General features: G+C 33.7%; 1 protein-coding gene across 1 annotated transcript; it reads right to left on the bottom strand.

Moving 5' to 3' along the window:
- Positions 1–13,707: 13,707 nt before the first annotated feature.
- On the bottom strand, positions 13,708–15,204 carry LOC146899073 (uncharacterized). The gene is made up of 2 exons (XM_085736682.1): positions 14,439–15,204; positions 13,708–14,228 (listed from the first exon to the last, which is right to left on the bottom strand). Exons 1-2 carry the CDS (start codon positions 15,202–15,204, stop codon positions 13,708–13,710), a joined length of 1,287 nt encoding a protein of 428 aa, XP_085592808.1.
- Between the last annotated feature and the right edge of the window lie 12,511 nt (positions 15,205–27,715).

Consider the following 27,715-nt stretch of genomic DNA (forward strand, 5'->3'; position numbering starts at 1 on the left):
AAGGGCCTTAGGATCATTGGTTCATCATAATGACTAATCCTTCACTAGACAAAACCTAAACATCTAATTTCATGATTTACACACTAATTTCTAAAGACCGGTTTCCCTTAGCCCCTCACCTTTCCGATGAAAGTCCAGTGAGAGTTTACTTCTAGTAACCAAGCCTATTTCACTGACATGATTACTAGAAGATGCATAGAGGATTGAAACTACTCTTTGTCTCAATAATTGCAAAGACTATTTCACTGTTTTGCAATTATTGTCTAGATTCACTTGTTCCAACATCAAGACTCCGCTCTCGCTTTATGAATTGATGTTTGGGATGATGGATTAACGATTATCAAACCCTCCGCTTTCGCTTCCACAGTTTGATAATTGTTAATCCACGTTAAGACGGTGAATCTAGATTAGAAATTAGGGTTACATAGAAATTAGGGTTTAGACATGTTTTGTTTAGGATTGAGTCATTAGACTCCCCAATAATCCCAAGACGAAGAAGTCTACTCACTCATGTTCATCGTAGACATGGGGGAAGAAGAGAGAAAATAACAGTAAAGTAAATTGCAAAGAAAGTAAAAGGGAAAATAAAGACTTTTATTAAAATAGCAATTGAAATAAACAAAGTAAAGGATGATTGTTTATGGTGGAGAGCTACTCTATTTATAGCTTTACATTCGACTTAGAAACTAAGCAACTAAAGGGATAAAACAGTAAAGCTGCAACAGGGTAACTTGGGCCCGAAGAAAAGCAGCAAAACAGGATCCTGGGGACGGGCACGGCCGTGCCCCATGTTGGCACGGGCCGTGCCAAGCTTCTGGTAAGGGGAATTGTATTTTTGCCCCGTATCTTCGTATTCTTGCGCTGTATTTTGCTCCAGTCCTCTTTCTTTTGCTCCAAGGCACCTTCCACCATATATTTATTCCTAAAATAAAATAAAAGACAATTTGAAGTAAAATATTCTAAACTAAAATAAAATGCAATAAAATAAAATCAAATCTAAGATAAAACTAAACTAAATAAGGCAATAAATAAGACTATCTATGACTCATCAAACTCCCCCACACTTGAATCTTTGCTTGTCCTCAAGCAAAAGGCAACAAACATAGTAGCAACAAAAGATTGATTATGGCAATATTAAGAACAATGTGTCTCAAAAGAAAGGCCTTGCTTCAAGTACACTAATTACAACTTCAAACACTTCTCATGAACCTATTCTACCCGACATCAAGTCTCAAGTGAGTGTGTGTGTGCAGTCCAACCCTTTTCTTGCTCCTGTATAAGACAGATATTATGAGGAACAGGTTCTATCCCTAGTGCTAAAGTAATCGAGAAAATTCCTTTCTTCATTTCATATAAGAGTGATGGGAATTTAAGTTAAAATTAGATTAGATTAACAATTAAGCACAAGGGGCTGCAGATGCTTAGGGGCTATCTATCCTCGTAGGAAGTCTTCTCGGATGTAATTGTCCTTTCCCCCTAGATTCAAAATCACCCTAAGCAGTGCTGCAAAATTATTATTTGTTTCATCTCCGCGTAGGAAGTCTTTTTGGATGTAATTGTCCTTTCCCCCTAGCATTGATGAATTTGTTTCATTTAAGTTCAAATTAAGGAGTCACCACCACAATTAGGAAGTTAGGATGTAATTGTCCTTTCCCCCACATGTTGGTGCCATTCTCCCGCCCCATTTAACATTAACAAATTAAGAAGAATATAACAATTAAGAATCAATTTGATTAATTTTCCCACACAAACTTATACTACTTTTACTCTTAAGACTTTAAAGGGTCTAAGTTAACACTAAAGATAGAACGTGCTCCTTAAAATACCTATTCATACATTTGCTCAAGGATTGCAACCGGGTGCTTTTCTCATTGGAGAATTTCACAATAAAACAAGACATGGGTATAGCAAGAACATAAGAAACACAAGAAACTACTTTTATGTACAAGAAGCAACCTAAGGAAGAGACAAAACAAAAAATTTTCATGCCATTTCTACATTAAAAACAAGCTACTAGTCATGCCTCTTGCTATAAAAACAAAACAAAAGAATAAAGTTCAAGGGAGTTTGGGAACACTACGACTCTAGACACTTTATTAGGCCCCCCCCCCCCCCCCCCCCCCCACACTTAGGGGAAGCATTGTCCTCAATGATTCAAAGAAAAAGAAATTAAAAAGAAGAAGAAGAAGAAGAATGAGAAAGAAGAAGAAAGAAGGAGTAGAAGAAGAAGAATGAGAAAGATAGGAAGAAGAAGAAGAGAGGAAGAGGAAAGCTCACATTTGTTTATTGAGGTCCGTAAGGAGGACCTTGAAGTTGGAGGTGTTGCATCATCCGACGGAGCATCTCATTATTTTCATCATTGACACGGTTGCCCCTTTGAACTTCATTGCGAAGGCCGGATATCTCAACACCTTGCCTTTGTTGCTCGGTGCTCATCCTCTCGATCTCATTATGAATCCATGTCCATCTTTGATTTTCATTAAGCTCGCCGGCTTCATGGCCATGGTGCCCCTCTTGGTGCAAGTTAGCACCTTCTCCCTCATCATGGTGCAAGTTAGCACCTTCTCCCTCTTCATCATCTTGCTCACCAAGAACCTGCACATCATTAACATACAACCAATTTTCTTCCACCTCGGTGGTAGTCCGAGATGGGTTAGGCAATAAAAACACGATTGGCACATTTAGCTTAAGTTGGTAATGGAGCGGTGGACGATGTTTGATGAAATTCATAGCAATAAGGGTTTCTATGTTAAGCCTATTGTTTCCCTCAATTGGTTTGATCCCCTCATCTTCACCTACTCCAAAACACCTAGCTATATATGTAATGATGCCACCCACCACTATGTCTCCTCTACCGGCCGGTCTAGTACCGACAAAGTCTAGGTAATTAATCAAATAAAAACAAGTATTGACGGGGTGGTTGTGGAGCATTGCCCATAGCATGAACAATTCATCGGTTCTAGTGTTTCCTAGCTCGGTTCTACCCCAAATAGTGCAAGCCATTACCCTTTGGAGGTACCTAAGTACGGGGTTGTGGATGTTGCTAGCTTTGTTGGCTCTAGGAACATAGTTGGAAACGCCGGTGATACGTGTCCAAAAGGCAGCTGGGTCATAGTTATCCGGTTTTAGGCTAGGATCCCAATGATCATGAATATATCCTTCATTTGCAAAACCTAAGGCCTCACAAAAGTGCTGAAGTGACATGTCATAATCAATATTCATCAACCGAAAAACAACTCTATGGTTAGGGTTATCAAAATTCAACTTATCTTTAGTGAAAACAATTGAGCTTAAAAATTCATAAGTGAAGTTTTCATAACCCCGCATAGGTTTCAGCAAATCAGTCCAACCTAACTTTCCTATCATCCTAGAAACATCATCAAACAGCTCTAGCACATCTAAAGTATTGGGATCAGGATAACGAGAAGGATGCAAGTGTTTAGAGATTAGAATTTTATACCTGTCCCGTTGCTTGTTGTTTTTGAAGTTTATTCCATGATTCTTCACTTGTGCTTGCTTCTTTGGGGGAGGTCCTCCTTGAGAGCTTGCTGGTTCTTTACCAATTTAACTTATCGATTTTCAACACAATTCATTTTTTAATATGTAGAATACTTAAATTTTAGTCAAATAACCTTAAAGGAAAAACATAATTTCAATTTATTCTTATTTTAAAGTTTTATATTTATTATTATTATTATTATTAAACTTTTTGGCATTCTAGAAATTAGAAAACAAATATTTTTTTTATAAATTTCATAATAAAATAAGTTCAAATCTTAAATCCACCATTCCAAAGTTAATATTTGATGCTATAAATACCTAGGAACTTGTTTAATTTCATGGAGGCACTTGAATTTTATAATTGTAGACATTTTGTTTCTCATTCGTGTATGTTTTAGATTTTATTTTATCTTTGTCTCAATGATTTTTCTCCATCTTCGTTTTATATTGTGCCACAAAAGGCACTTCATTAGCCCAATCATTACCATATGTTTCCATCATTAGTCTTATGTTGGAGGTGAATTTTCTATCAGTCGACGAATTACCAAATGCATATGATTGAAGTATATTTTTCTCAATGCATTTGGTAGTTCGTCGATTTGATTGAATTTCACATTTCAATAACAACGTTTTAAAAACTTATCAAGTATATATTTCTCCTTTACACAAAGGCTACACTGGGTTTAAGCTAAGGAGAAGTCAAATTGAATTTCTTCTATGTTCACAACATTGTAATAACGTAACAAAATGTGGATCTAAGTTTTAGATATCTTTGTTGAATAGTATATATGAATGAATTGACTTATTATTCATTAGTCATTATATTAACTTGTTTTTAATTGAAATTTCATTTATTTTGGCTAACAATTGGTTCAAGGCTACCTTTTGTGTATATTTGACTACAATTGGTTGCGTGGGTGCTTATTGTCGCAACGCTGTGGGGTTTTGTATCCTTGTTGGCGGTGGAGTCTCCCACCTTCATAAAGCTCTAGATTTAGGTTCTAAGAATTCACGTGTCATTTTTATTTTGCAATTTAGTTTTAACCTCGTGCGTTGGCTCGTTGAATTATGTATTGTTGCGTGGAGTTTTACACTAAATTGTGATTTGTTGTTACCATACCATTTAGGGTTATTTTTATGTTGTTTGTTTTTTCATTTTTACCATCTGGGCTGGTTGTATTTCTTTCAGCTGGGTAAGGCTTTATGTCCCCCCAATCTTTGTATAATTTTCTTTTTTAATCGACTTAAGACGTCTCAAATTCATCTCCACACCATATGCTTTAAACAAAACTTGTGGTTGATTGATAAATTGTCGTTATCTTGAAATATAATAAGAAAATATTTGAACAAATAATTAAAGGTTAGAGTAGTAATACACCAAGTTATCGTTTGGTTAAACATATCACAAGAAACAAATCATACTCATTTGCAATAAAATTATTGAGGCATTTTATTATTTAATTGTCAAATCACAATAAATATGAATGTACTTAAACAACTAAAGTATTCGAGCAAGTGTTTATCACTTAAAAATAAAAATGCATGATTTTTTATTCGAATTAACTACCCAATAATAAAGTTATAGAATCACCAAAAAAAATTGTATTATTCATATCATTATTTTCTAACACATGTAGGAAAAAAACAGTAAAAACCAAAAATTTCTTTTACATAATACTTATTTACGGGTAAAATAGTGTTTCGAGAGTAGATTTTTTAGTAAAACTAAGTATATTAAGTCACCGATTTTTGGAAAAATAATTAAGTTTTTACGATTGTAATCTATTATATCAAGTGGCATACATTATTTTTTAATACGAGTAATTTTTAGTGCATGGTCATATATCAATCAAAGGGTTTAAATTCAATTTGTTGAAAAAAATAAGATAAAAAAGCATATAGTCAAATTAAATGGTGGTGATGTTTCCGCAATCAATTCATGTATTAAAAAATCAAAGGCTTATTGTTTACATGCAAACTAAATTACCTCGTGAAATCTTAATTTATAACACGAATAGAAATAATCTATTTCGGATATAGATTCATCGGTCCATTTATTTGGAATGTCCGTGGTATGTTTACTGTGGAATTGAGTTGTACAAGAATACTCGCTAATAAGTTGTCTTTAGTTCGATGCCTTAAAATATAATTGCTCACACCCATTGCAAAGTTCACCAACCGGAAAAAAAATAAATATAAAAAACAAGAAAACCTTATTTTCTTTAATAGATTTGATCAATTTTTCGTTTTGTCCGTGACAACTGATCCAATCCAATCTAAGCCAAAATATTTCCATTTGTTTATAATAAATGTTGTTGACTTCTTTTTTGAAACATTGACCACTTGACTTGGGACTTGTGTGATTGTATATGTTACTTTTTACATTTTTTTAGTAATCTATTTGGTCTCATGGGAAATGTCATTCATGGTTGCATTTTTTCTTTCAACATCGTCGCTCCTTTGTGCCAAAATACTAAATAATTTTGATATCAATTTATTATTTCCAATCAAATCAAAAGATAAGCTAGATAATTTTTTTCGTACACCTTGAAATACTATCCTCATTTTGTTTTTTTAATGTCTTTAATATTTTTTTATATTATATTGAAAATGGTAAAAGTAAAATGTTCAAATTTAACTTATCGATTTTCAACACAATTCATTTTTTAATATGTAGAATACTTAAATTTTAGTCAAATAACCTTAAAGGAAAAACATAATTTCAATTTATTTTTATTTTAAAGTTTTATATTTATTATTATTATTATTATTATTAAACTTTTTGGCATTCTAGAAATTAGAAAACAAATATTTTTTTTTATAAATTTCATAATAAAATAAGTTCAAATCTTAAATCCACCATTCCAAAGTTAATATTTCATGCTATAAATACCTAGGAACTTGTTTAATTTCATGGAGGCACTTGAATTTTATAATTGTAGACATTTTGTTTCTCATTCGTGTATGTTTTAGATTTTATTTTATCTTTGTCTCAATGATTTTTCTCCATCTTCGTTTTATATTGTGCCACAAAAGGCACTTCATTAGCCCAATCATTACCATATGTTTCCATCATTAGTCTTATGTTGGAGGTGAATTTTCTATCAGTCGACGAATTACCAAATGCATATGATTGAAGTATATTTTTCTCAATGCATTTGGTAGTTCGTCGATTTGATTGAATTTCACATTTCAATAACAACGTTTTAAAAACTTATCAAGTATATATTTCTCCTTTACACAAAGGCTACACTGGGTTTAAGCTAAGGAGAAGTCAAATTGAATTTCTTCTATGTTCACAACATTGTAATAACGTAACAAAATGTGGATCTAAGTTTTAGATATCTTTGTTGAATAGTATATATGAATGAATTGACTTATTATTCATTAGTCATTATATTAACTTGTTTTTAATTGAAATTTCATTTATTTTGGCTAACAATTGGTTCAAGGCTACCTTTTGTGTATATTTGACTACAATTGGTTGCGTGGGTGCTTATTGTCGCAACGCTGTGGGGTTTTGTATCCTTGTTGGCGGTGGAGTCTCCCACCTTCATAAAGCTCTAGATTTAGGTTCTAAGAATTCACGTGTCATTTTTATTTTGCAATTTAGTTTTAACCTCGTACGTTGGCTCGTTGAATTATGTATTGTTGCGTGGAGTTTTACACTAAATTGTGATTTGTTGTTACCATACCATTTAGGGTTATTTTTATGTTGTTTGTTTTTTCATTTTTACCATCTGGGCTGGTTGTATTTCTTTCAGCTGGGTAAGGCTTTATGTCCCCCCAATCTTTGTATAATTTTCTTTTTTAATCGACTTAAGACGTCTCAAATTCATCTCCACACCATATGCTTTAAACAAAACTTGTGGTTGATTGATAAATTGTCGTTATCTTGAAATATAATAAGAAAATATTTGAACAAATAATTAAAGGTTAGAGTAGTAATACACCAAGTTATCGTTTGGTTAAACATATCACAAGAAACAAATCATACTCATTTGCAATAAAATTATTGAGGCATTTTATTATTTAATTGTCAAATCACAATAAATATGAATGTACTTAAACAACTAAAGTATTCGAGCAAGTTTTTATCACTTAAAAATAAAAATGCATGATTTTTTATTCGAATTAACTACCCAATAATAAAGTTATAGAATCACCAAAAAAAATTGTATTATTCATATCATTATTTTCTAACACATGTAGGAAAAAAACAGTAAAAACCAAAAATTTCTTTTACATAATACTTATTTACGGGTAAAATAGTGTTTCGAGAGTAGATTTTTTAGTAAAACTAAGTATATTAAGTCACCGATTTTTGGAAAAATAATTAAGTTTTTACGATTGTAATCTATTATATCAAGTGGCATAGTTTATTTTTTAATACCAGTTATTTTTAGTGCATGGTCATATATCAATCACAGGGTTTAAATTCAATTTGTTGACAAAAACAAGATAAAAAATCATATAGTCAAATTAAATGGTGGTGATGTTTCCGCAATCAATTCATGTATTAAAAAATCAAAGGCTTATTGTTTACATGCAAACTAAATTACCTCGTGAAATCTTAATTTATAACACGAATAGAAATAATCTATTTCGGATATAGATTCATCGGTCCATTTATTTGGAATGTCCGTGGTATGTTTACTGTGGAATTGAGTTGTACAAGAATACTCGCTAATAAGTTGTCTTTAGTTCGATGCCTTAAAATATAATTGCTCACACCCATTGCAAAGTTCACCAACCGGAAAAAAAATAAATATAAAAAACAAGAAAACCTTATTTTCTTTAATAGATTTGATCAATTTTTCGTTTTGTCCGTGACAACTGATCCAATCCAATCTAAGCCAAAATATTTCCATTTGTTTATAATAAATGTTGTTGACTTCTTTTTTGAAACATTGACCACTTGACTTGGGACTTGTGTGATTGTATATGTTACTTTTTACATTTTTTTAGTAATCTATTTGGTCTCATGGGAAATGTCATTCATGGTTGCATTTTTTCTTTCAACATCGTCGCTCCTTTGTGCCAAAATACTAAATAATTTTGATATCAATTTATTATTTCCAATCAAATCAAAAGATAAGCTAGATAATTTTTTTCGTACACCTTGAAATACTATCCTCATTTTGTTTTTTTAATGTCTTTAATATTTTTTTATATTATATTGAAAATGGTAAAAGTAAAATGTTCAAATTTAACTTATCGATTTTCAACACAATTCATTTTTTAATATGTAGAATACTTAAATTTTAGTCAAATAACCTTAAAGGAAAAACATAATTTCAATTTATTTTTATTTTAAAGTTTTATATTTATTATTATTATTATTATTATTAAACTTTTTGGCATTCTAGAAATTAGAAAACAAATATTTTTTTTTATAAATTTCATAATAAAATAAGTTCAAATCTTAAATCCACCATTCCAAAGTTAATATTTCATGCTATAAATACCTAGGAACTTGTTTAATTTCATGGAGGCACTTGAATTTTATAATTGTAGACATTTTGTTTCTCATTCGTGTATGTTTTAGATTTTATTTTATCTTTGTCTCAATGATTTTTCTCCATCTTCGTTTTATATTGTGCCACAAAAGGCACTTCATTAGCCCAATCATTACCATATGTTTCCATCATTAGTCTTATGTTGGAGGTGAATTTTCTATCAGTCGACGAATTACCAAATGCATATGATTGAAGTATATTTTTCTCAATGCATTTGGTAGTTCGTCGATTTGATTGAATTTCACATTTCAATAACAACGTTTTAAAAACTTATCAAGTATATATTTCTCCTTTACACAAAGGCTACACTGGGTTTAAGCTAAGGAGAAGTCAAATTGAATTTCTTCTATGTTCACAACATTGTAATAACGTAACAAAATGTGGATCTAAGTTTTAGATATCTTTGTTGAATAGTATATATGAATGAATTGACTTATTATTCATTAGTCATTATATTAACTTGTTTTTAATTGAAATTTCATTTATTTTGGCTAACAATTGGTTCAAGGCTACCTTTTGTGTATATTTGACTACAATTGGTTGCGTGGGTGCTTATTGTCGCAACGCTGTGGGGTTTTGTATCCTTGTTGGCGGTGGAGTCTCCCACCTTCATAAAGCTCTAGATTTAGGTTCTAAGAATTCACGTGTCATTTTTATTTTGCAATTTAGTTTTAACCTCGTACGTTGGCTCGTTGAATTATGTATTGTTGCGTGGAGTTTTACACTAAATTGTGATTTGTTGTTACCATACCATTTAGGGTTATTTTTATGTTGTTTGTTTTTTCATTTTTACCATCTGGGCTGGTTGTATTTCTTTCAGCTGGGTAAGGCTTTATGTCCCCCCAATCTTTGTATAATTTTCTTTTTTAATCGACTTAAGACGTCTCAAATTCATCTCCACACCATATGCTTTAAACAAAACTTGTGGTTGATTGATAAATTGTCGTTATCTTGAAATATAATAAGAAAATATTTGAACAAATAATTAAAGGTTAGAGTAGTAATACACCAAGTTATCGTTTGGTTAAACATATCACAAGAAACAAATCATACTCATTTGCAATAAAATTATTGAGGCATTTTATTATTTAATTGTCAAATCACAATAAATATGAATGTACTTAAACAACTAAAGTATTCGAGCAAGTTTTTATCACTTAAAAATAAAAATGCATGATTTTTTATTCGAATTAACTACCCAATAATAAAGTTATAGAATCACCAAAAAAAATTGTATTATTCATATCATTATTTTCTAACACATGTAGGAAAAAAACAGTAAAAACCAAAAATTTCTTTTACATAATACTTATTTACGGGTAAAATAGTGTTTCGAGAGTAGATTTTTTAGTAAAACTAAGTATATTAAGTCACCGATTTTTGGAAAAATAATTAAGTTTTTACGATTGTAATCTATTATATCAAGTGGCATAGTTTATTTTTTAATACCAGTTATTTTTAGTGCATGGTCATATATCAATCACAGGGTTTAAATTCAATTTGTTGACAAAAACAAGATAAAAAATCATATAGTCAAATTAAATGGTGGTGATGTTTCCGCAATCAATTCATGTATTAAAAAAATCAAAGGCTTATTGTTTACATGCAAACTAAATTACCTTGTGAAATCTTAATTTATAACACGAATAGAAATAATCTATTTCCGATATAGATTCATCGGTCCATTTATTTGGAATGTCCGTGGTATGTTTACTGTGGAATTGAGTAGAATGTGTACAAGAATACTCGCTAATAAGTGGTCTTTAGTTCGATGCCTTAAAATATAATTGCTCACACCCATTGCAAAGTTCACCAACCGGAAAAAAATATAAAAAACAAGAAAACCTTATTTTCTTTAATAGATTTGATCAATTTTTCGTTTTGTCTATGACAACTGATCCAATCCAATCTAAGCCAAATAAATTTCCATTTGTTTATAATAAATGTTGTTGACTTCTATTTTGAAACATTGACCACGTGACTTGGGACTTGTGTGATTGTATATGTTACTATTTACATTTGTTTAGTAATCTATTTGGTCTCATGAGAAATGTCATGCATGGTTGCATTTTTTTTCAACATCGTCGTTCCTTTGTGCTCAAATAGTAAATAATTTTGATATCAATTTATTGTTGCCAATCAAATCAAAAGATATGCTAGGTAATTTTTTTCGTACACCTTGAAATATTATCCTCATTTTTTTTAATGTCTTTAATATTTTTCTATATTATATTGAAAAATGGTAAAAGTAAAATGTCCAAATTTAACTTATCGATTTTCAACACAATTATTTTTTAATATTTAGAATACTTAAATTTTAGTCAAATAACCTTAAAGGAAAAACATAATTTCAATTTATTTCTATTTTAAAGTTTTATAGAAAACAAATATTATTATTTTTTTATAAATTTCCTAATAAAATAAGTTCAAATCGTAAATCCACCATTCAAAAGTTAATATTTGATGCTATAAATACCTAGGAACTTGTTTAATTTCATGGAGGCACTTGAATTTTATAATTGTAGACATTTCGTTTCTCATTCGTGTATGTTTTAGATTTTATTTTATCTTTGTCACAATGATTTTTCTCCATCTTCGTTTTATATTGTGCCACAAAAGGCACCTCATTAGCCAAATCATTATCATATGTTACCATCATTAGTCTTATGTTGGAGGTGAATTTTCTATCAGTCGATGAATTACCAAATGCATATGATTGAATTATATTTTTCTCAATGCATTTGGTAGTTCGTCGATTTGATTGAATTTCACATTTCAATAAAAATGTTTTAAAAACTTATCAAGTATATATTTCTCCTTTACAAAGGCTACACTGGGTTTAAGCTAAGGAGAAGTCAAATTGAATTTCTTTATATGTTTACAACATTGTAATAACGTAACAAAATATGGACCTAAGTTTTAGATCTCTTTGTTGAATAGTATATATGAATAAATTGACTTAGAGGAAGAGGAATGCTAGCAACACTCTCTTTTCAGCACTCTTTCTAGCACTCACTCTTTTATTATGTTAACTTGTTTTTAATTGAAATTTCATTTATTTGGCTAACAATTGGTTCAAGGCTACCTTATGTGTTGATTTGACTAGAATTGGTCGCGTGGATGCTTATTGTCGCAATGCTGTGGGGTTTTGTATCTTTGTTGGCGGTGGAATCTCTCACCTTCATAAAGATCTAGATTTGGGTTCTAAGAATTCACGTATCACTTTTATTTTGCAATTTAGTTTTGAGCTCGTATGTTGGCTCGTTTAATTATGCATTGTTGCGTGGAGTTTTACTCTAGATTGTGATTTGTTTTTACCATACCATTTAGGGTTATTTTTATGTTGTTTGTTTTTTCATTTTTACCATCTGGGTTGGTTGTATTTCTTTCAGCTGGGTAAGGATTTATGTCCCCGCAATCTTTGTATAACTTTCTTTTTTAATCAACTTAAGACGTCTCAAATTCATCTCCACGCCATATGCTTTAAACAAAATTTGTGGTTATTTGATAAATTGTCGTTATCTTGAAATATAATATGAAAATATTTGAACAAAAAACATAAAGGCTATAATAGTAATACACAAGTTATCGTTTGGTTAAACATATCACAAGAAACAAATCATACCCATTTGCAATAAAATTATTGAGGCATTTTATTATTTAATTGTCAAATCACAATAAATATGAATGTACTTAAACAACTAAAGTTTTCGAGCAAGTGTTTCTCACTTAAAAATAAAAATGCATGATTTTTTATTCGAATTAACTACCCAATAATAAAGTTAGAGAATCACCAAAAAAAATTGTATTATTCATATGATTATTTTCCAACACATGTAGGAAAAAAACAGTAAAAACCAAAAATTTCTTTTACATAATACTTATTTACGGGTAAAATAGTGTTTCGAGAGTAGATTTTTTAGTAAAACTAAGTATATTAAGTCACCGATTTTTAGAAAAATAATTAAGTTTTTACGATTGTAATCTATTATATCAAGTGGCATACATTATTTTTTAATACGAGTAATTTTTAGTGCATGGTCATATATCAATCAAAGGGTTTAAATTCAATTTGTTGAAAAAAATAAGATAAAAAAGCATATAGTCAAATTAAATGGTGGTGATGTTTCCGCAATCAATTCATGTATTAAAAAATCAAAGGCTTATTGTTTACATGCAAACTAAATTACCTTGTGAAATCAAAGGCTTAATGTTTACTGTGGAATTGAGTTGTACAAGAATACTCGCTAATAAGTGGTCTTTAGTTCGATGCCTTAAAATATAATTGCTCACACCCATTGCAAATTTTTTTTTTTTTTTTTGCTAAGCAAGGAGTAATGGCAGACATCGGGAGGAAACACCGACATACCAACTAGGTTGGCATCTGGGAAACCTCCGTCCTATGCAGCCAAACTCTAAAATTTTATTAAAAAAAGGAAAAAAAATATACAAGAAGAGGGGGGACTAGGCCAAAACCCTCAGAAGAAAAACAAACAAAAAAAACTGAAAAAAAAACTACTACAGACTAAGAAAATCTGTAGTTAAACAAACCAACTCTATCACGAAGAAATCCATATGCAACTGACGATCAGCCAGAAGAGTATCTAACCAAAATAACTTTGAATCTCATGACTCATAGTCGTCAATTTGTCTGCACAGCTGATACGGACATTCCAATATAACAGAATCATTTGGAAGATGGAAGAGCACCCTTTGCGCGGGTTTGATAGGACGTGCCAAGGACTTGCTTTTTACGAGTTTGCTTCTGAGCCTTGGTAAGAACTTGAGTGAAGCCTTCATCAGCCATTCGTTGATCATATTCACGGATTCTGGCCCATAAATCAAGACCATCTTGAATGTTCTTGCTAACATGTTGTTGTACGGGTGGGACCGGAAACGATAAATTTACCTCTGCCTCATCTGTGATATTGTTTGCTGCGTGTTGGAATAAAGAGGCCCCATCAACAGCCGCAACATCTTCTTTACAAGCATCCTTTCGGACTAAAGTAAGAACAGATTCAGTATACTGAGGCAGTGTACGCTGAGGGATCAAATTTTCCTGAGGAGAAGATGTATCCCCTTGTTGCGCCAAATTTTCATCTGCAATGGTATGTTCTGCGACATCATCAGCTTGCAAAGTTGCTTCCAAAGCTATAAAAGCCTCGGTTGATGTGTTGTTTAGCTCAGGCACTTCCTTCTCAAGTGATTCTTGTTACGGTGATGGGGGAGCAACCAGCTCTGGATGTGTTTCCAATTGTTTCTGCGGTGATGGGGGAACAACCGGCTCTGAATGCTTTTCCACTACGGTGGGAGTTGGAACATGCTTCGGGTCTTGAATAGCTGTAGAGGAGCCTATACCTGAGGGGTTATCCTTATGAGGTATCCACTCTAGTCTCTATTGAGGAACTTGTTTCTTACCCTGAGCTACCTTTTCTTTGACACTTTCTTTTTCCTTCGGGGGGTAAAGCCACCGACAAGCAGTAACATCATGGCCTATGTTATGACAATGAGTGCAAAAATCCGGCATACGTTCATAAGCAACCTTCACAGTAAAAGAGTAACCGACCCTTTCCACCACGATTTCATGAAAAATCTTGCGAGTAAAATCCATGTCCACTAGAATTCTAGCATAATGGCCAAAAATGCGTTTGGTAGTGGCATTATCAATAATAATCGGAGTGCCTACCGAACTTGCAATTTCACGTAGAGTTCGTTCCATCCAATACTCCTGAGGTAGTTCCAACAGATGAATCCACACTTGTGCATGAGTATTACGTTGCTTGTGCATGTTGAAATCTTTAGACCATTCAAACACACGTAATAAACCTGGTTTCAAATTCACTGTTCCCCTCGCCCAAACAGTGCGTAAATCTGCCTCGGAATCAAAAAAGAATTCATAGTAACCACGTCCTAAAGATAGCATGGTCCAGGGCTGAGTCGTCGTCCATTGTTTCTGAAGTTTCAGCTGTAAATCTCTTGTTAGGTATGGTTTATCTCCCTTGTTCAGGACCAGACGACCCCGCAGATGTCGTTTGCAAAAATCTGTTCCCTTTTCATAAATTTCCTGCGTAATTGCGATGCTGACAGTGTCTCCTCTAATGACCGGTGTAGGCAAATTCTCATTAGAGGAATCAGTTTGCGGTGCCTTCAACACTTGAGCAAAGGTAGCAGCGGCTGGTGTCATAGGAGGAGGAGAACCCTCGCCGACGGTGCAGGGGCCACCGTGTTGGAAAGCTCAGCCTGCCAATCAAAAGGCATGGCAGCACCTGAGCGTAAATATTGTCGGTAGGTTCCAAAAGAAAATTAATCCCACGTAACAATTGGCAAATTGAAAGAGGGTGGGTAGAACGTGAATTAATGGAGCTAGGTTCCAAAAGAAGAATTGGCAAAAGATGATACCACGTAACAAAGAGAGAACGTGAAACCACCAAAAATTAATGGTGCAATATTATCTATATGTTGGTAATTGATGGACAATCATCAAGATCAGTCAAACAGGCTGAGCTCTCAAGAGGGTGCAAACCCTAGCAGAGCCGCCATCCCCAATCCTATGGTGATTATATTTGAAAAAAAATTTGTCCATCCATTGCAAATTTCACCAACCGGAAAAAAATAAATATAAAAAACAAGAAAACTTTATTTTTCTTTAATAGATTTGATTAATTTGATTCTATAAATACCTAGGAACTTGTTTAATTTCATGGAGGCACTTGAATTTTATAATTGTAGACATTTGGATTCTCATTCGTGTATTTTATCTTTGTCTCAATGATTTTTCTCCATCTTCGTTTTATATTGTGCTACAAAAGGCACCTCATTAGCCCAATTATTATCATATTTTACCATCATTAGTGTTATGTTGGAGGTGAATTTTCTATCAGTCAACGAATTACCAAATGCACATGATTGAAGTATATTTTTCTCAATGCATTTGGTATTTTGTCGATTTGATTGAATTTCACATTTCAATAACAACGTTTTAAAAACTTATCAAGTATATATTTCTCCTTTACACAAAGGCTACACTGGGTTTAAGCTAAGGAGAAGTCAAATTGAATCTCCTCTATGTTCACAACATTGTAATAACGTAACAAAATATGGATCTCAGTTTTAGATCTCTTTGTTGAATAGTATATATGAATAAATTGACTTATCATTCATTAGTAATTATGTTAACTTGTTTTTAATTGAAATTTCATTTATTTTGGCTAACAATTGGTTCAAGGCTACCATTTGTGTTGATTTGACTAGAATTGGTCGCGTGGATGCTTATTGTCGCAATGTTGTGGGGTTTTGTATCCTTGATGGCGGTGGAATCTCCCACCTTTATAAAGATCTCGATTTGGGTTCTAAGAATTCACGTATCATTTTTATTTTGCAATTTAGTTTTAAGCTCGTACGTTGGCTCGTTGAATTATGTATTGTTGCGTGGAGTTGTGATTTGTTGTTACCATACCATTTAGAGTTATTTTTATGTTGTTTGTTTTTTCATTTTTACCATCTGGGCTGATTGTATTTCTTTCAGCTGGGTAAGGCTTTATGTCCCCCAATCTTTGTATAATTATCTTTTTTAATCGACTTAAGACGTCTCAAATTCATCTCCATACCATATGCTTTAAACAAAACTTGTGGTTGATTGATAAATTGTCGTTATCTTGAAATATAATAAGAAAATATTTGAACAAAAAAATTAAAGGTTATAGTAGTAATACACCAAGTTATCGTTTAGTTAAACATATCACAAGAAACAAATCATACTCATTTGCAATAAACTTATTGAGGCATTTTATTATTTAATTGTCAAATCACAATAAATATGAATGTACATAAACAACAAAAGTTTTCGAGCAAGTGTTTATCACTTAAAAATAAAAATGCATGATTTTTTATTCGAATTAACTACCCAATAATAAAGTTATAGAATCACCAAAAAAAAATTGTATTATTCATATCATTATGTTCTAACACATGTAGGAAAAAAACAGTAAAAACCAAAAATTTCTTTTACATAATACTTATTTACGGGTAAAATAGTGTTTCGAGAGTAGATTTTTTAGTAAAACTAAGTATATTAAGTCACCGATTTTTGGAAAAATAATTAAGTTTTTACGATTGTAATCTATTATATCAAGTGGCATACATTATTTTTTAATACAAGTAATTTTTAGTGCATGGTCATAGATCAATCAAAGGGTTTAAATTCAATTTGTTGAAAAAAATAAGATAAAAAATGCATATAGTCAAATTAAATGGTGGTGATGTTTCCGCAATCAATTCATGTATTAAAAAATCAAAGGCTTATTGCTTACATGCAAACTAAATTACCTTGTGAAATCTTAATTTATAACATGAATAGAAATAATCTATTTCGGATATAGATTCATCGGTCCATTTATTTGGAATGTCCGTGGTATATTTACTGTGGAATTGAGTTGTACAAGAATACTCGCTAATAAGTTGTCTTTAGTTCGATGCCTTAAAATATAATTGCTCACACCCATTGCAAAGTTCACCAACCGGAAAAAAAATAAATATAAAAAACAAGAAAACCTTATTTTCTTTAATAGATTTGATCAATTTTTCGTTTTGTCCGTGACAACTGATCCAATCCAATCTAAGCCAAAATATTTCCACTTGTTTATAATAAATGTTGTTGACTTCTTTTTTGAAACATTGACCACTTGACTTGGGACTTGTGTGATTGTATATGTTATTTTTTACATTTTTTTAGTAATCTATTTGGTCTCATGGGAAATGTCATTCATGGTTGCATTTTTTCTTTCAACATCGTCGTTCCTTTGTGCCAAAATACTAAATAATTTTGATATCAATTTATTATTTCCAATCAAATCAAAAGATAAGCTAGATAATTTTTTTCGTACACCTTGAAATATTATCCTCATTTTGTTTTTTTAATGTCTTAATATTTTTTTATATTATATTGAAAAATGGTAAAAGTAAAATGTCCAAATTTAACTTATCGATTTTCAACACAATTCATTTTTTAATATGTAGAATACTTAAATTTTAGTCAAATAACCTTAAAGGAAAAACATAATTTCAATTTATTTTTATTTCAAAGTTTTATATTTATTATTATTATTATTATTAAACTTTTTGGCATTCTAGAAATTAGAAAACAAATATATTTTTTTTTTATAAATTTCATAATAAAATAAGTTCAAATCTTAAATCCACCATTCCAGAGTTAATATTTGATTCTATAAATACCTAGGAACTTGTTTAATTTCATGGAGGCACTTGAATTTTATAATTGTAGACATTTTGTTTCTCATTCGTGTATTTTATCTTTGTCTCAATGATATTTCTCCATCTTCGTTTTATATTGTGCCACAAAAGGCACCTCATTAGCCCAATTATTATCATATTTTACCATCATTAGTGTTATGTTGGAGGTGAATTTTCTATCAGTCGACGAATTACCAAGTGCACATGATTGAAGTATATTTTTCTCAATGCATTTGGTATTTCGTCGATTTGATTGAATTTCACATTTCAATAACAACGTTTTAAAAACTTATCAAGTATATATTTCTCCTTTACACAAAGCTACACTGGGTTTCAGCTAAGGAGAAGTCAAATTGAATTTCCTCTATGTTCACAACATTGTAATAACTTAACAAAATATGGATTTAAGTTTTAGATCTCTTTGTTGAATAGTATATATGAATAAATTTACTTATTATTCATTAGTAATTATGTTAACTTGTTTTTAATTGAAATTTCATTTATTTTGGCTAACAATTGGTTCAAGGCTACCTTTTGTGTTGATTTGACTAGAATTTGTAACATCCCGCTCGTCAGCTAATGGGAAGTTTCGTCTGTTAAATGTATCAGAGGACTAAGATTCATGGAAAGTGATTATGATGAAGAAAGTTAAGTACAGCGAAAGATATTAATGAGTAATATCAATCAAGCATGGGCTTATGTGTCAGTGTCAGGTAAACACGACTAAGGCGAAGGGCAAAGTGGTAAAACGTCGCAAGTGACTATATAAGGCCACAAGGGCCATTTTCCCTCATTTCCCACTTCACTTTCTCTCTCTAGGTTTTTGGGAAAACATTTCTCTCCTCCTTCTCTCTAGAAATTCGCCTCCCTCTCCTCTCTAAGACATCCAATCTTCCTTCAATACATGATAAAGCATGGCTTAACAAGCAAGAAACAAGTGGAGGAAGAGATTAAAGCATGGTTTGGAGGAAAGGGCTAAAGATCAAGAATGAAGAGGAAGTTAGGGTTGATGCTTGGAAATTGCAAGGAACATGTTAGGTGAGTTCCATAGATAGTTTACCTTCCCTTGGGTTAAGTAATTTCATGTTCAAAGTATGGATTTAAGTTTAGGAGAGGTTTAGAACCCTAATGAACTTTTGATAAATTCTTGTTGATTCCATGTTAAATTACCATGAAATAAGTTTATAAATGTATATACATGTTGCTGGATGATTATGGTGCATTGCAGGATCAAGTAGGATCAGTTTTGGGTCAAAATTGGAAATTTGGTACCACAGACCCGAAGAACTACGCTATTAGCGAAATTCTATGCTAATAGCGAAATTCTTCAGGCATGCCACGCTCCAGGGGCGCTATTAGCGCAGCCCTCTGGTTTGGCCAGCTAGTTTTTGGCTTGTTGGCTCATGTCGGGTCGGTGGTGCATTCCATAGCCTTTCTTTCAACGTTTTATAACTTTATAACCCCAAAACAACATCTAGGCAATGCACATAACATCAAACGATTTTTGAAATGAAAATCATGGCAATCTTAACAAGAATGGCAAGACTGATTCAAGAGAGATTAACCGAATTACTCGGGTAGCAAAGAACTAGGCATGGGATGAAAGTAGAGCCTTGACATAGCTTGTCAAGAACTAGAATAGTTAGTAAAGAATAGAATTCTAAGCATGAGTAGTATGCTTGATTAGATGCGAAGTGATATAGAGTATTCTCTTCGTATAGAAACTAGAGGCCATATGAGTGTGGCCAGACGTGAATTGATTAGACATCTCTTCACATAGCAAGTTAAGCAAGCATATAGTTTGCCTCTAGTCGGATCGTATAGGCATCCGAGGTAAAAGAGATAGCATTTATAGATTTAATACTCATGCATATATATATATATATATATATATATATATATATATAGACCAAGACTTTTAAGTCAAAGGTGCCATGTCTCTTGTGTCCACACTAGGTTGGCTCAAGGGGTTTCCATTAGGTGAAACGGGTTAGCCGTAAGGAACCCGCATGTCACTTAGTAAGCAAGATGTAGTGGTCGTGTCTCTTGTGTCCACACTAGGTTGGTACAAGGGGTTTCCATTAGGAGAAACAGGGTTAGCCGTAAGGATCCCGCACGTCACTGCAGGAGTGCCGTTGGTTATACCTTAGATAGGTTTCCATCGGATAGATAGAGATTGCGCTCGGGGTTACTCCACTCGGGGCTTTCCGTAAAATGAACTCAGATAATGCTTGTTTGTAAAATGCTAACTTATGAATGAATCTGACTGTGCATGTTTATTAGACATATTTATGTTATGTCATAGAGCCTTGACGTAGATCGTCAAGAATAGTAGAACATAGATGTAGAACGTCAAAACTAGCATGATAGTAAGATAGAATATGTTGTTAGAAACAACATAGTTATGCATTAGAACAAATAGAGAAAGATATGCCGATGACGATCTTAGGTTTCCCCTAATCGTCCGGTTTAGAATCGTGTCATGATTATAGTATGTTTAGGCCTCGATACGTAGAGCGTATTCTTGGCATTGCGGTTCTAGATTCCCCTTGACCGCCATGACACGTATAGGAAGTGAAGCCTATAACAAGTGAGATAAGACTATGACGGCCCTAGTATGCACGACCGTCTAGTATGCAAGTCCCCACACACGTATAACCAACCGTCAGGTTGTATTTTAGACACGTGGTGACCGTAGGTTTCCCCTGAGGTTACCTATAGCCTAGGATTTAGGGGAACTCACTGAGACATTATGTCTCATCCCAATCCTTATTTGTTTCAGATTAACAGGTTGGATTAGCAAGCTAGTAGCCGAATGGATGATGCGACAAGTGTTCGTTCGTACCGCTGCAGGGCGATGTGGATATTCAAGGATGCATCTATTATACTTTAGAAAGTTGAGTTGTATTATTATGTACGAACGCATTCGGTTGTATAAAATATTCATTCGTAGTTTTATTGTTGTAAATTTTAATGTATCCAGTACTAAACTAACGCACATGCTAGACTTTCTAGATACGTCTAGTATGGGTGTTACATTTGGTATCAGAGCAGGTCGATTCAGACCGTGCCTTGGATCATTAAGTTACAACAAAGGTAGTGGGACCATTGGGTTCCGGGTAGATGTTCTAGTTGTTGATGTTAGTTGAGCCTGATCAACTCAATTTAGCAAAGATGTGCTCCTTGAGTTAAGTTGCTCAGGAATAAGAGTAAGTATGACATTGATATGTCCAGAGGTAAGTTTCCTTGAGGTTCAATCTTACCAGCAAAGAGTAGAGCAAGGTTGCAGAGTAGCATGCAACATAGAAGTATCGAACAGAGTTCAATCAGATATTGATGTAATAATAGAAGAAGAATAAAGTTCCCTCGTCTCAACGGATCAGAGTATTGGTTGAAGCCAACCGGTGGGAATCAGAGTAGAGCAACGGAAGTTAATTACTTAAGTTGCGAACAGTAGCCATGGAACATGGAAATTGGTAGTAAGGACCTTCGTGAAGGAAGTCCAGGGTAGAAATGCAGCTTTAGAGAGAAGTATTATGTGGAAAGCGAGGAGTTCTCGCTATGTTAAGTAAGTATAGATGCTTATGCAGTCAGTAGTGATTAAGATGAGAGTTTAAAGAAAACATCTTCACTCAAGTAAGACGAGAAAGACTAGAGTTATACAGATGAATTAATCGAGTTGCCTTTTTGGTGATGTCGAATGCGTAGAAGAGTTGTTGGCTAGTCAGAAAGAGTATGTGATATGTTAATGGAGTACGATTTATGGGTTATGCCTGACGAAGTACATACCCTCTTATACCATACTTGTTAAATGATAGCGATACTTTCTAGAATGGTGTCAAGCCACGATTTTATAATTTTTAAAAGTTAAGATTGGTATTAAGGAATTTGGGAACGATGTTTTTAAAATAAAAAAAAAAACATGAAATTTCACATTGTTAAAACTGAGGAGACACGTCGTAAGCGAATAAGCTCACTTAAGACGTACAGACTTCAGGACCAGCTTGCTAGAGACAAGTGTGAAGGAGAGTCATAAATTTTTTTTTTCCAGACATAGAGACTCGTCCTGTGGTTCCGCAGTACTAGTATAGACTCAGTTTTAAAATGATATTTTTCTAGTCATGTATCAATTCGTTCCAAGAACCTATGTACCAAAGTTTAGAAACTCTTAGAAACAAAAGCTAGAATGAGTATCGTTATTAACTAACAAGCAGTGGCGCTAGAGAGTATGCAGGAATATTAGAAGATAAAGTTTTATGAATGACAATGCCCATGTTATACTCATGTCATACGGGATGCACATATTTGTGCTTAGAGTGTCCAATGCAAGTGCAAATGGACTTAGTAGAAAGTTTCAAGAGCATGTGAACCACCAGACAGTTTAATAGATTGTCAGATGAATCAGTGTAATTGATTTCACTTCTTCATGCCAAGCTAGACAAGTTACCCATGAAATGCAGTACAGGGAGGTTATGAAGAGATAGAAAGGTTTCATAAGACTATGATTAGAGATGAGTAGAATCATCAAGATAAGTAGCATCAGTAAGAGGCATAAATCGCAATGTGCGGTAAGACAGATTATGTATGCATGATAAGATATATACATGGAAGTTATGTTAGATACAAGTAAGCACTGCAGGGCAAACCTGGATATCAGTAGAACTCCAGTTTAAAGGCAAATCCTGAGTGAATCAGATAGAGAAAACTTACTTAGATGCAGAGTTCATGCTAAGCAGAGAAGGAATATATCTGAGACAAGCAATCCTCATATACTAAAAGTTAGTTTTAATCATTATGATCTCCGATAGTTCTGTGATTGAGGAAGATATTAAGATAGAAGAGATCATATTTGTCTATGCGGATTAAGAAGAGTTACGTGTTGATAAGGAAATTATTCTTCAACCTCCTTAGACTGGTTTTGATCAGATATTGTATAGCAGAAACCAAAGGACGCAGATTTTTGCTGCGATGATTGGTAGATGATTCTAAATTTCGAGGACGAAATTTTTTTAAGGGGGGTAGAGTGTAACATCCCGCTCGTCAGCTAATGGGAAGTTTCGTCTGTTAAATGTATCAGAGGACTAAGATTCATGGAAAGTGATTATGATGAAGAAAGTTAAGTACAGCGAAAGATATTAATGAGTAATATCAATCAAGCATGGGCTTATGTGTCAGTGTCAGGTAAACACGACTAAGGCGAAGGGCAAAGTGGTAAAACGTCGCAAGTGACTATATAAGGCCACAAGGGCCATTTTCCCTCATTTCCCACTTCACTTTCTCTCTCTAGGTTTTTGGGAAAACATTTCTCTCCTCCTTCTCTCTAGAAATTCGCCTCCCTCTCCTCTCTAAGACATCCAATCTTCCTTCAATACATGATAAAGCATGGCTTAACAAGCAAGAAACAAGTGGAGGAAGAGATTAAAGCATGGTTTGGAGGAAAGGGCTAAAGATCAAGAATGAAGAGGAAGTTAGGGTTGATGCTTGGAAATTGCAAGGAACATGTTAGGTGAGTTCCATAGATAGTTTACCTTCCCTTGGGTTAAGTAATTTCATGTTCAAAGTATGGATTTAAGTTTATGAGAGGTTTAGAACCCTAATGAACTTTTGATAAATTCTTGTTGATTCCATGTTAAATTGCCATGAAATAAGTTTATAAATGTATATACATGTTGCTGGATGATTATGGTGCATTGCAGGATCAAGTAGGATCAGTTTTGGGTCAAAATTGGAAATTTGGTACCACAGACCCGAAGAACTACGCTATTAGCGAAATTCTACGCTAATAGCGAAATTCTTCAGGCATGCCACGCTCCAGGGGCGCTATTAGCGCAGCCCTCTGGTTTGGCCAGCTAGTTTTTGGCTTGTTGGCTCATTGTCGGGTCGGTGGTGCATTCCATAGCCTTTCTTTCAACGTTTTATAACTTTATAACCCCAAAACAACATCTAGGCAATGCACATAACATCAAACGATTTTCGAAATGAAAATCATGGCAATCTTAACAAGAATGGCAAGAGTGATTCAAGAGAGATTAATCGAATTACTCGGGTAGCAAAGAACTAGGCATGGGATGAAATTAGAGCCTTGACATAGCTTGTCAAGAACTAGAATAGTTAGTAAAGAATAGAATTCTAGGCATGAGTAGTATGCTTGATTAGATGCGAAGTGATATAGAGTATTCTCTTCGTATAGAAACTAGAGTGCCATACGAGTGTGGCCAGGCGTGAATTGATTAGACATCTCTTCACATAGCAAGTTAAGCAAGCATATAGTTTGCCTCTAGTCGGATCGTGTAGGCATCCATGGTAAAAGAGATAGCATTTATAGATTTAATACTCATGCATATATATATATATATATATATATATATATATATATATATATATATATATATATAGACCACGACTTTTAAGTCAAAGGTGCCATGTCTCTTGTGTCCACACTAGGTTGGCTCAAGGGGTTTCCAATAGGTGAAACGGGGTTAGCCGTAAGGAACCCGCATGTCACTTAGTAAGCAAGATGTAGTGGTCGTGTCTCTTGTGTCCACACTAGGTTGGTACAAGGGGTTTCCATTAGGAGAAACAGGGTTAGCCGTAAGGATCCCGCACGTCACTGCAGGAGTGCCGTTGGTTATACCTTAGATAGGTTTCCATCGGATAGATAGAGATTGCGCTCGGGGTTACTCCACTCGGGGCTTTCCGTAAAATGAACTCAGATAATGCTTGTTTGTAAAACGCTAACTTATGAATGAATCTGACTGTGCATGTTTATTAGACATATTTATGTTATGTCATAGAGCCTTGACGTAGATCGTCAAGAATAGTAGAACATAGACGTAGAACGTCAAAAATAGCATGACAGTAAGATAGAATATGTTGTTAGAAACAACATAGTTATGCATTAGAACAAATAGAGAAAGATATGCCGATGACGATCTTAGGTTTCCCCTAATCGTCCGGTTTAGAATCGTGTCATGATTATAGTATGTTTAGGCCTCGATACGTAGAGCGTATTCTTGGCATTGCGGTTCTAGATTCCCCTTGACCGCCATGACACGTATAGGAAGTGAAGCCTATAACAAGTGAGATAAGACTATGACGGCCCTAGTATGCACGACCGTCTAGTATGCAAGTCCCCACACACGTATAACCAACCGTCAGGTTGTATTTTAGACACGTGGTGACCGTAGGTTTCCCCTGAGGTTACCTATAGCCTAGGATTTAGGGGAACTCACTGAGACATTATGTCTCATCCCAATCCTTATTTGTTTCAGATTAACAGGTTGGATTAGCAAGCTAGTAGCCGAATGGATGATGCGACAAGTGTTCGTTCGTACCGCTGCAGGGCGATGTGGATATTCAAGGATGCATCTATTATACTTTAGAAAGTTGAGTTGTATTATTATGTACGAACGCATTCGGTTGTATAAAATATTCATTCGTAGTTTTATTGTTGTAAATTTTAATGTATCCAGTACTAAACTAACGCACATGCTAGACTTTCTAGATACGTCTAGTATGGGTGTTACATTTGGTATCAGAGCAGGTCGATTCAGACCGTGCCTTGGATCATTAAGTTAGAACAAAGGTAGTGGGACCATTGGGTTCCGGGTAGATGTTCTAGTTGTTGATGTTAGTTGAGCCTGATCAACTCAATTTAGCAAAGATGTGCTCCTTGAGTTAAGTTGCTCAGGAATAAGAGTAAGTATGACATTGATATGTCCAGAGGTAAGTTTCCTTGAGGTTCAATCTTACCAGCAAAGAGTAGAGCAAGGTTGCAGAGTAGCATGCAACATAGAAGTATCGAACAAAGTTCAATCAGATATTGATGTAATAACAGAAGAAGAATAAAGTTCCCTCGTCTCAACGGATCAGAGTATTGGTTGAAGCCAACCGGTGGGAATCAGAGTAGAGCAACGGAAGTTAATTACTTAAGTTGCGAACAGTAGCCATGGAACATGGAAATTGGTAGTAAGGACCTTCGTGAAGGAAGTCCAGGGTAGAAATGCAGCTTTAGAGAGAAGTATTATGTGGAAAGCGAGGAGTTCTCGCTATGTTAAGTAAGTATAGATGCTTATGCAGTCAGTAGTGATTAAGATGAGAGTTTAAAGAAAACATCTTCACTCAAGTAAGACGAGAAAGACTAGAGTTATACAGATGAATTAATCGAGTTGCCTTTTTGGTGATGTCGAATGCGTAGAAGAGTTGTTGGCTAGTCAGAAAGAGTATGTGATATGTTAATGGAGTACGATTTATGGGTTATGCCTGACGAAGTACATACCCTCTTATACCATACTTGTTAAATGATAGCGATACTTTCTAGAATGGTGTCAAGCCACGATTTTATAATTTTTAAAAGTTAAGATTGGTATTAAGGAATTTGGGAACGATGTTTTTAAAATAAAAAAAAAACATGAAATTTCACATTGTTAAAACTGAGGAGACACGTCGTAAGCGAATAAGCTCACTTAAGACGTACAGACTTCAGGACCAGCTTGCTAGAGACAAGTGTGAAGGAGAGTCATAAATTTTTTTTTCCAGACATAGAGACTCGTCCTGTGGTTCCGCAGTACTAGTATAGACTCAGTTTTAAAATGATATTTTTCTAGTCATGTATCAATTCGTTCCAAGAACCTATGTACCAAAGTTTAGAAACTCTTAGAAACAAAAGCTAGAATGAGTATCGTTATTAACTAACAAGCAGTGGCGCTAGAGAGTATGCAGGAATATTAGAAGATAAAGTTTTATGAATGACAATGCCCATGTTATACTCATGTCATACGGGATGCACATATTTGTGCTTAGAGTGTCCAATGCAAGTGCAAATGGACTTAGTAGAAAGTTTCAAGAGCATGTGAACCACCAGACAGTTTAATAGATTGTCAGATGAATCAGTGTAATTGATTTCACTTCTTCATGCCAAGCTAGACAAGTTACCCATGAAATGCAGTACAGGGAGGTTATGAAGAGATAGAAAGGTTTCATAAGACTATGATTAGAGATGAGTAGAATCATCAAGATAAGTAGCATCAGTAAGAGGCATAAATCGCAATGTGCGGTAAGACAGATTATGTATGCATGATAAGATATATACATGGAAGTTATGTTAGATACAAGTAAGCACTGCAGGGCAAACCTGGATATCAGTAGAACTCCAGTTTAAAGGCAAATCCTGAGTGAATCAGATAGAGAAAACTTACTTAGATGCAGAGTTCATGCTAAGCAGAGAAGGAATATATCTGAGACAAGCAATCCTCATATACTAAAAGTTAGTTTTAATCATTATGATCTCCGATAGTTCTGTGATTGAGGAAGATATTAAGATAGAAGAGATCATATTTGTCTATGCGGATTAAGAAGAGTTACGTGTTGATAAGGAAATTATTCTTCAACCTCCTTAGAGTGGTTTTGATCAGATATTGTATAGCAGAAACCAAAGGACGCAGATT

Source organism: Medicago sativa, chromosome 8 (genome assembly GCF_051527215.1).
Source record: "Medicago sativa cultivar Bolivia chromosome 8, Bolivia_mono, whole genome shotgun sequence".
Taxonomy (NCBI): domain Eukaryota; kingdom Viridiplantae; phylum Streptophyta; class Magnoliopsida; order Fabales; family Fabaceae; genus Medicago; species Medicago sativa.

What these genes read in the sequence shown, in the direction of transcription:
- LOC146899073 (XM_085736682.1), bottom strand. Translation starts at nt 15,204, where the DNA reads ATGACACCAGCCGCTGCTACCTTTGCTCAAGTGTTGAAGGCACCGCAA. An exon ending in CAAAGAAAAGGTAGCTCAGG is followed by an intron (nt 14,229 to 14,438) that starts GTAAGAAACAAG and finishes CACCGTAACAAG; the next exon opens with AATCACTTGAGAAGGAAGTG.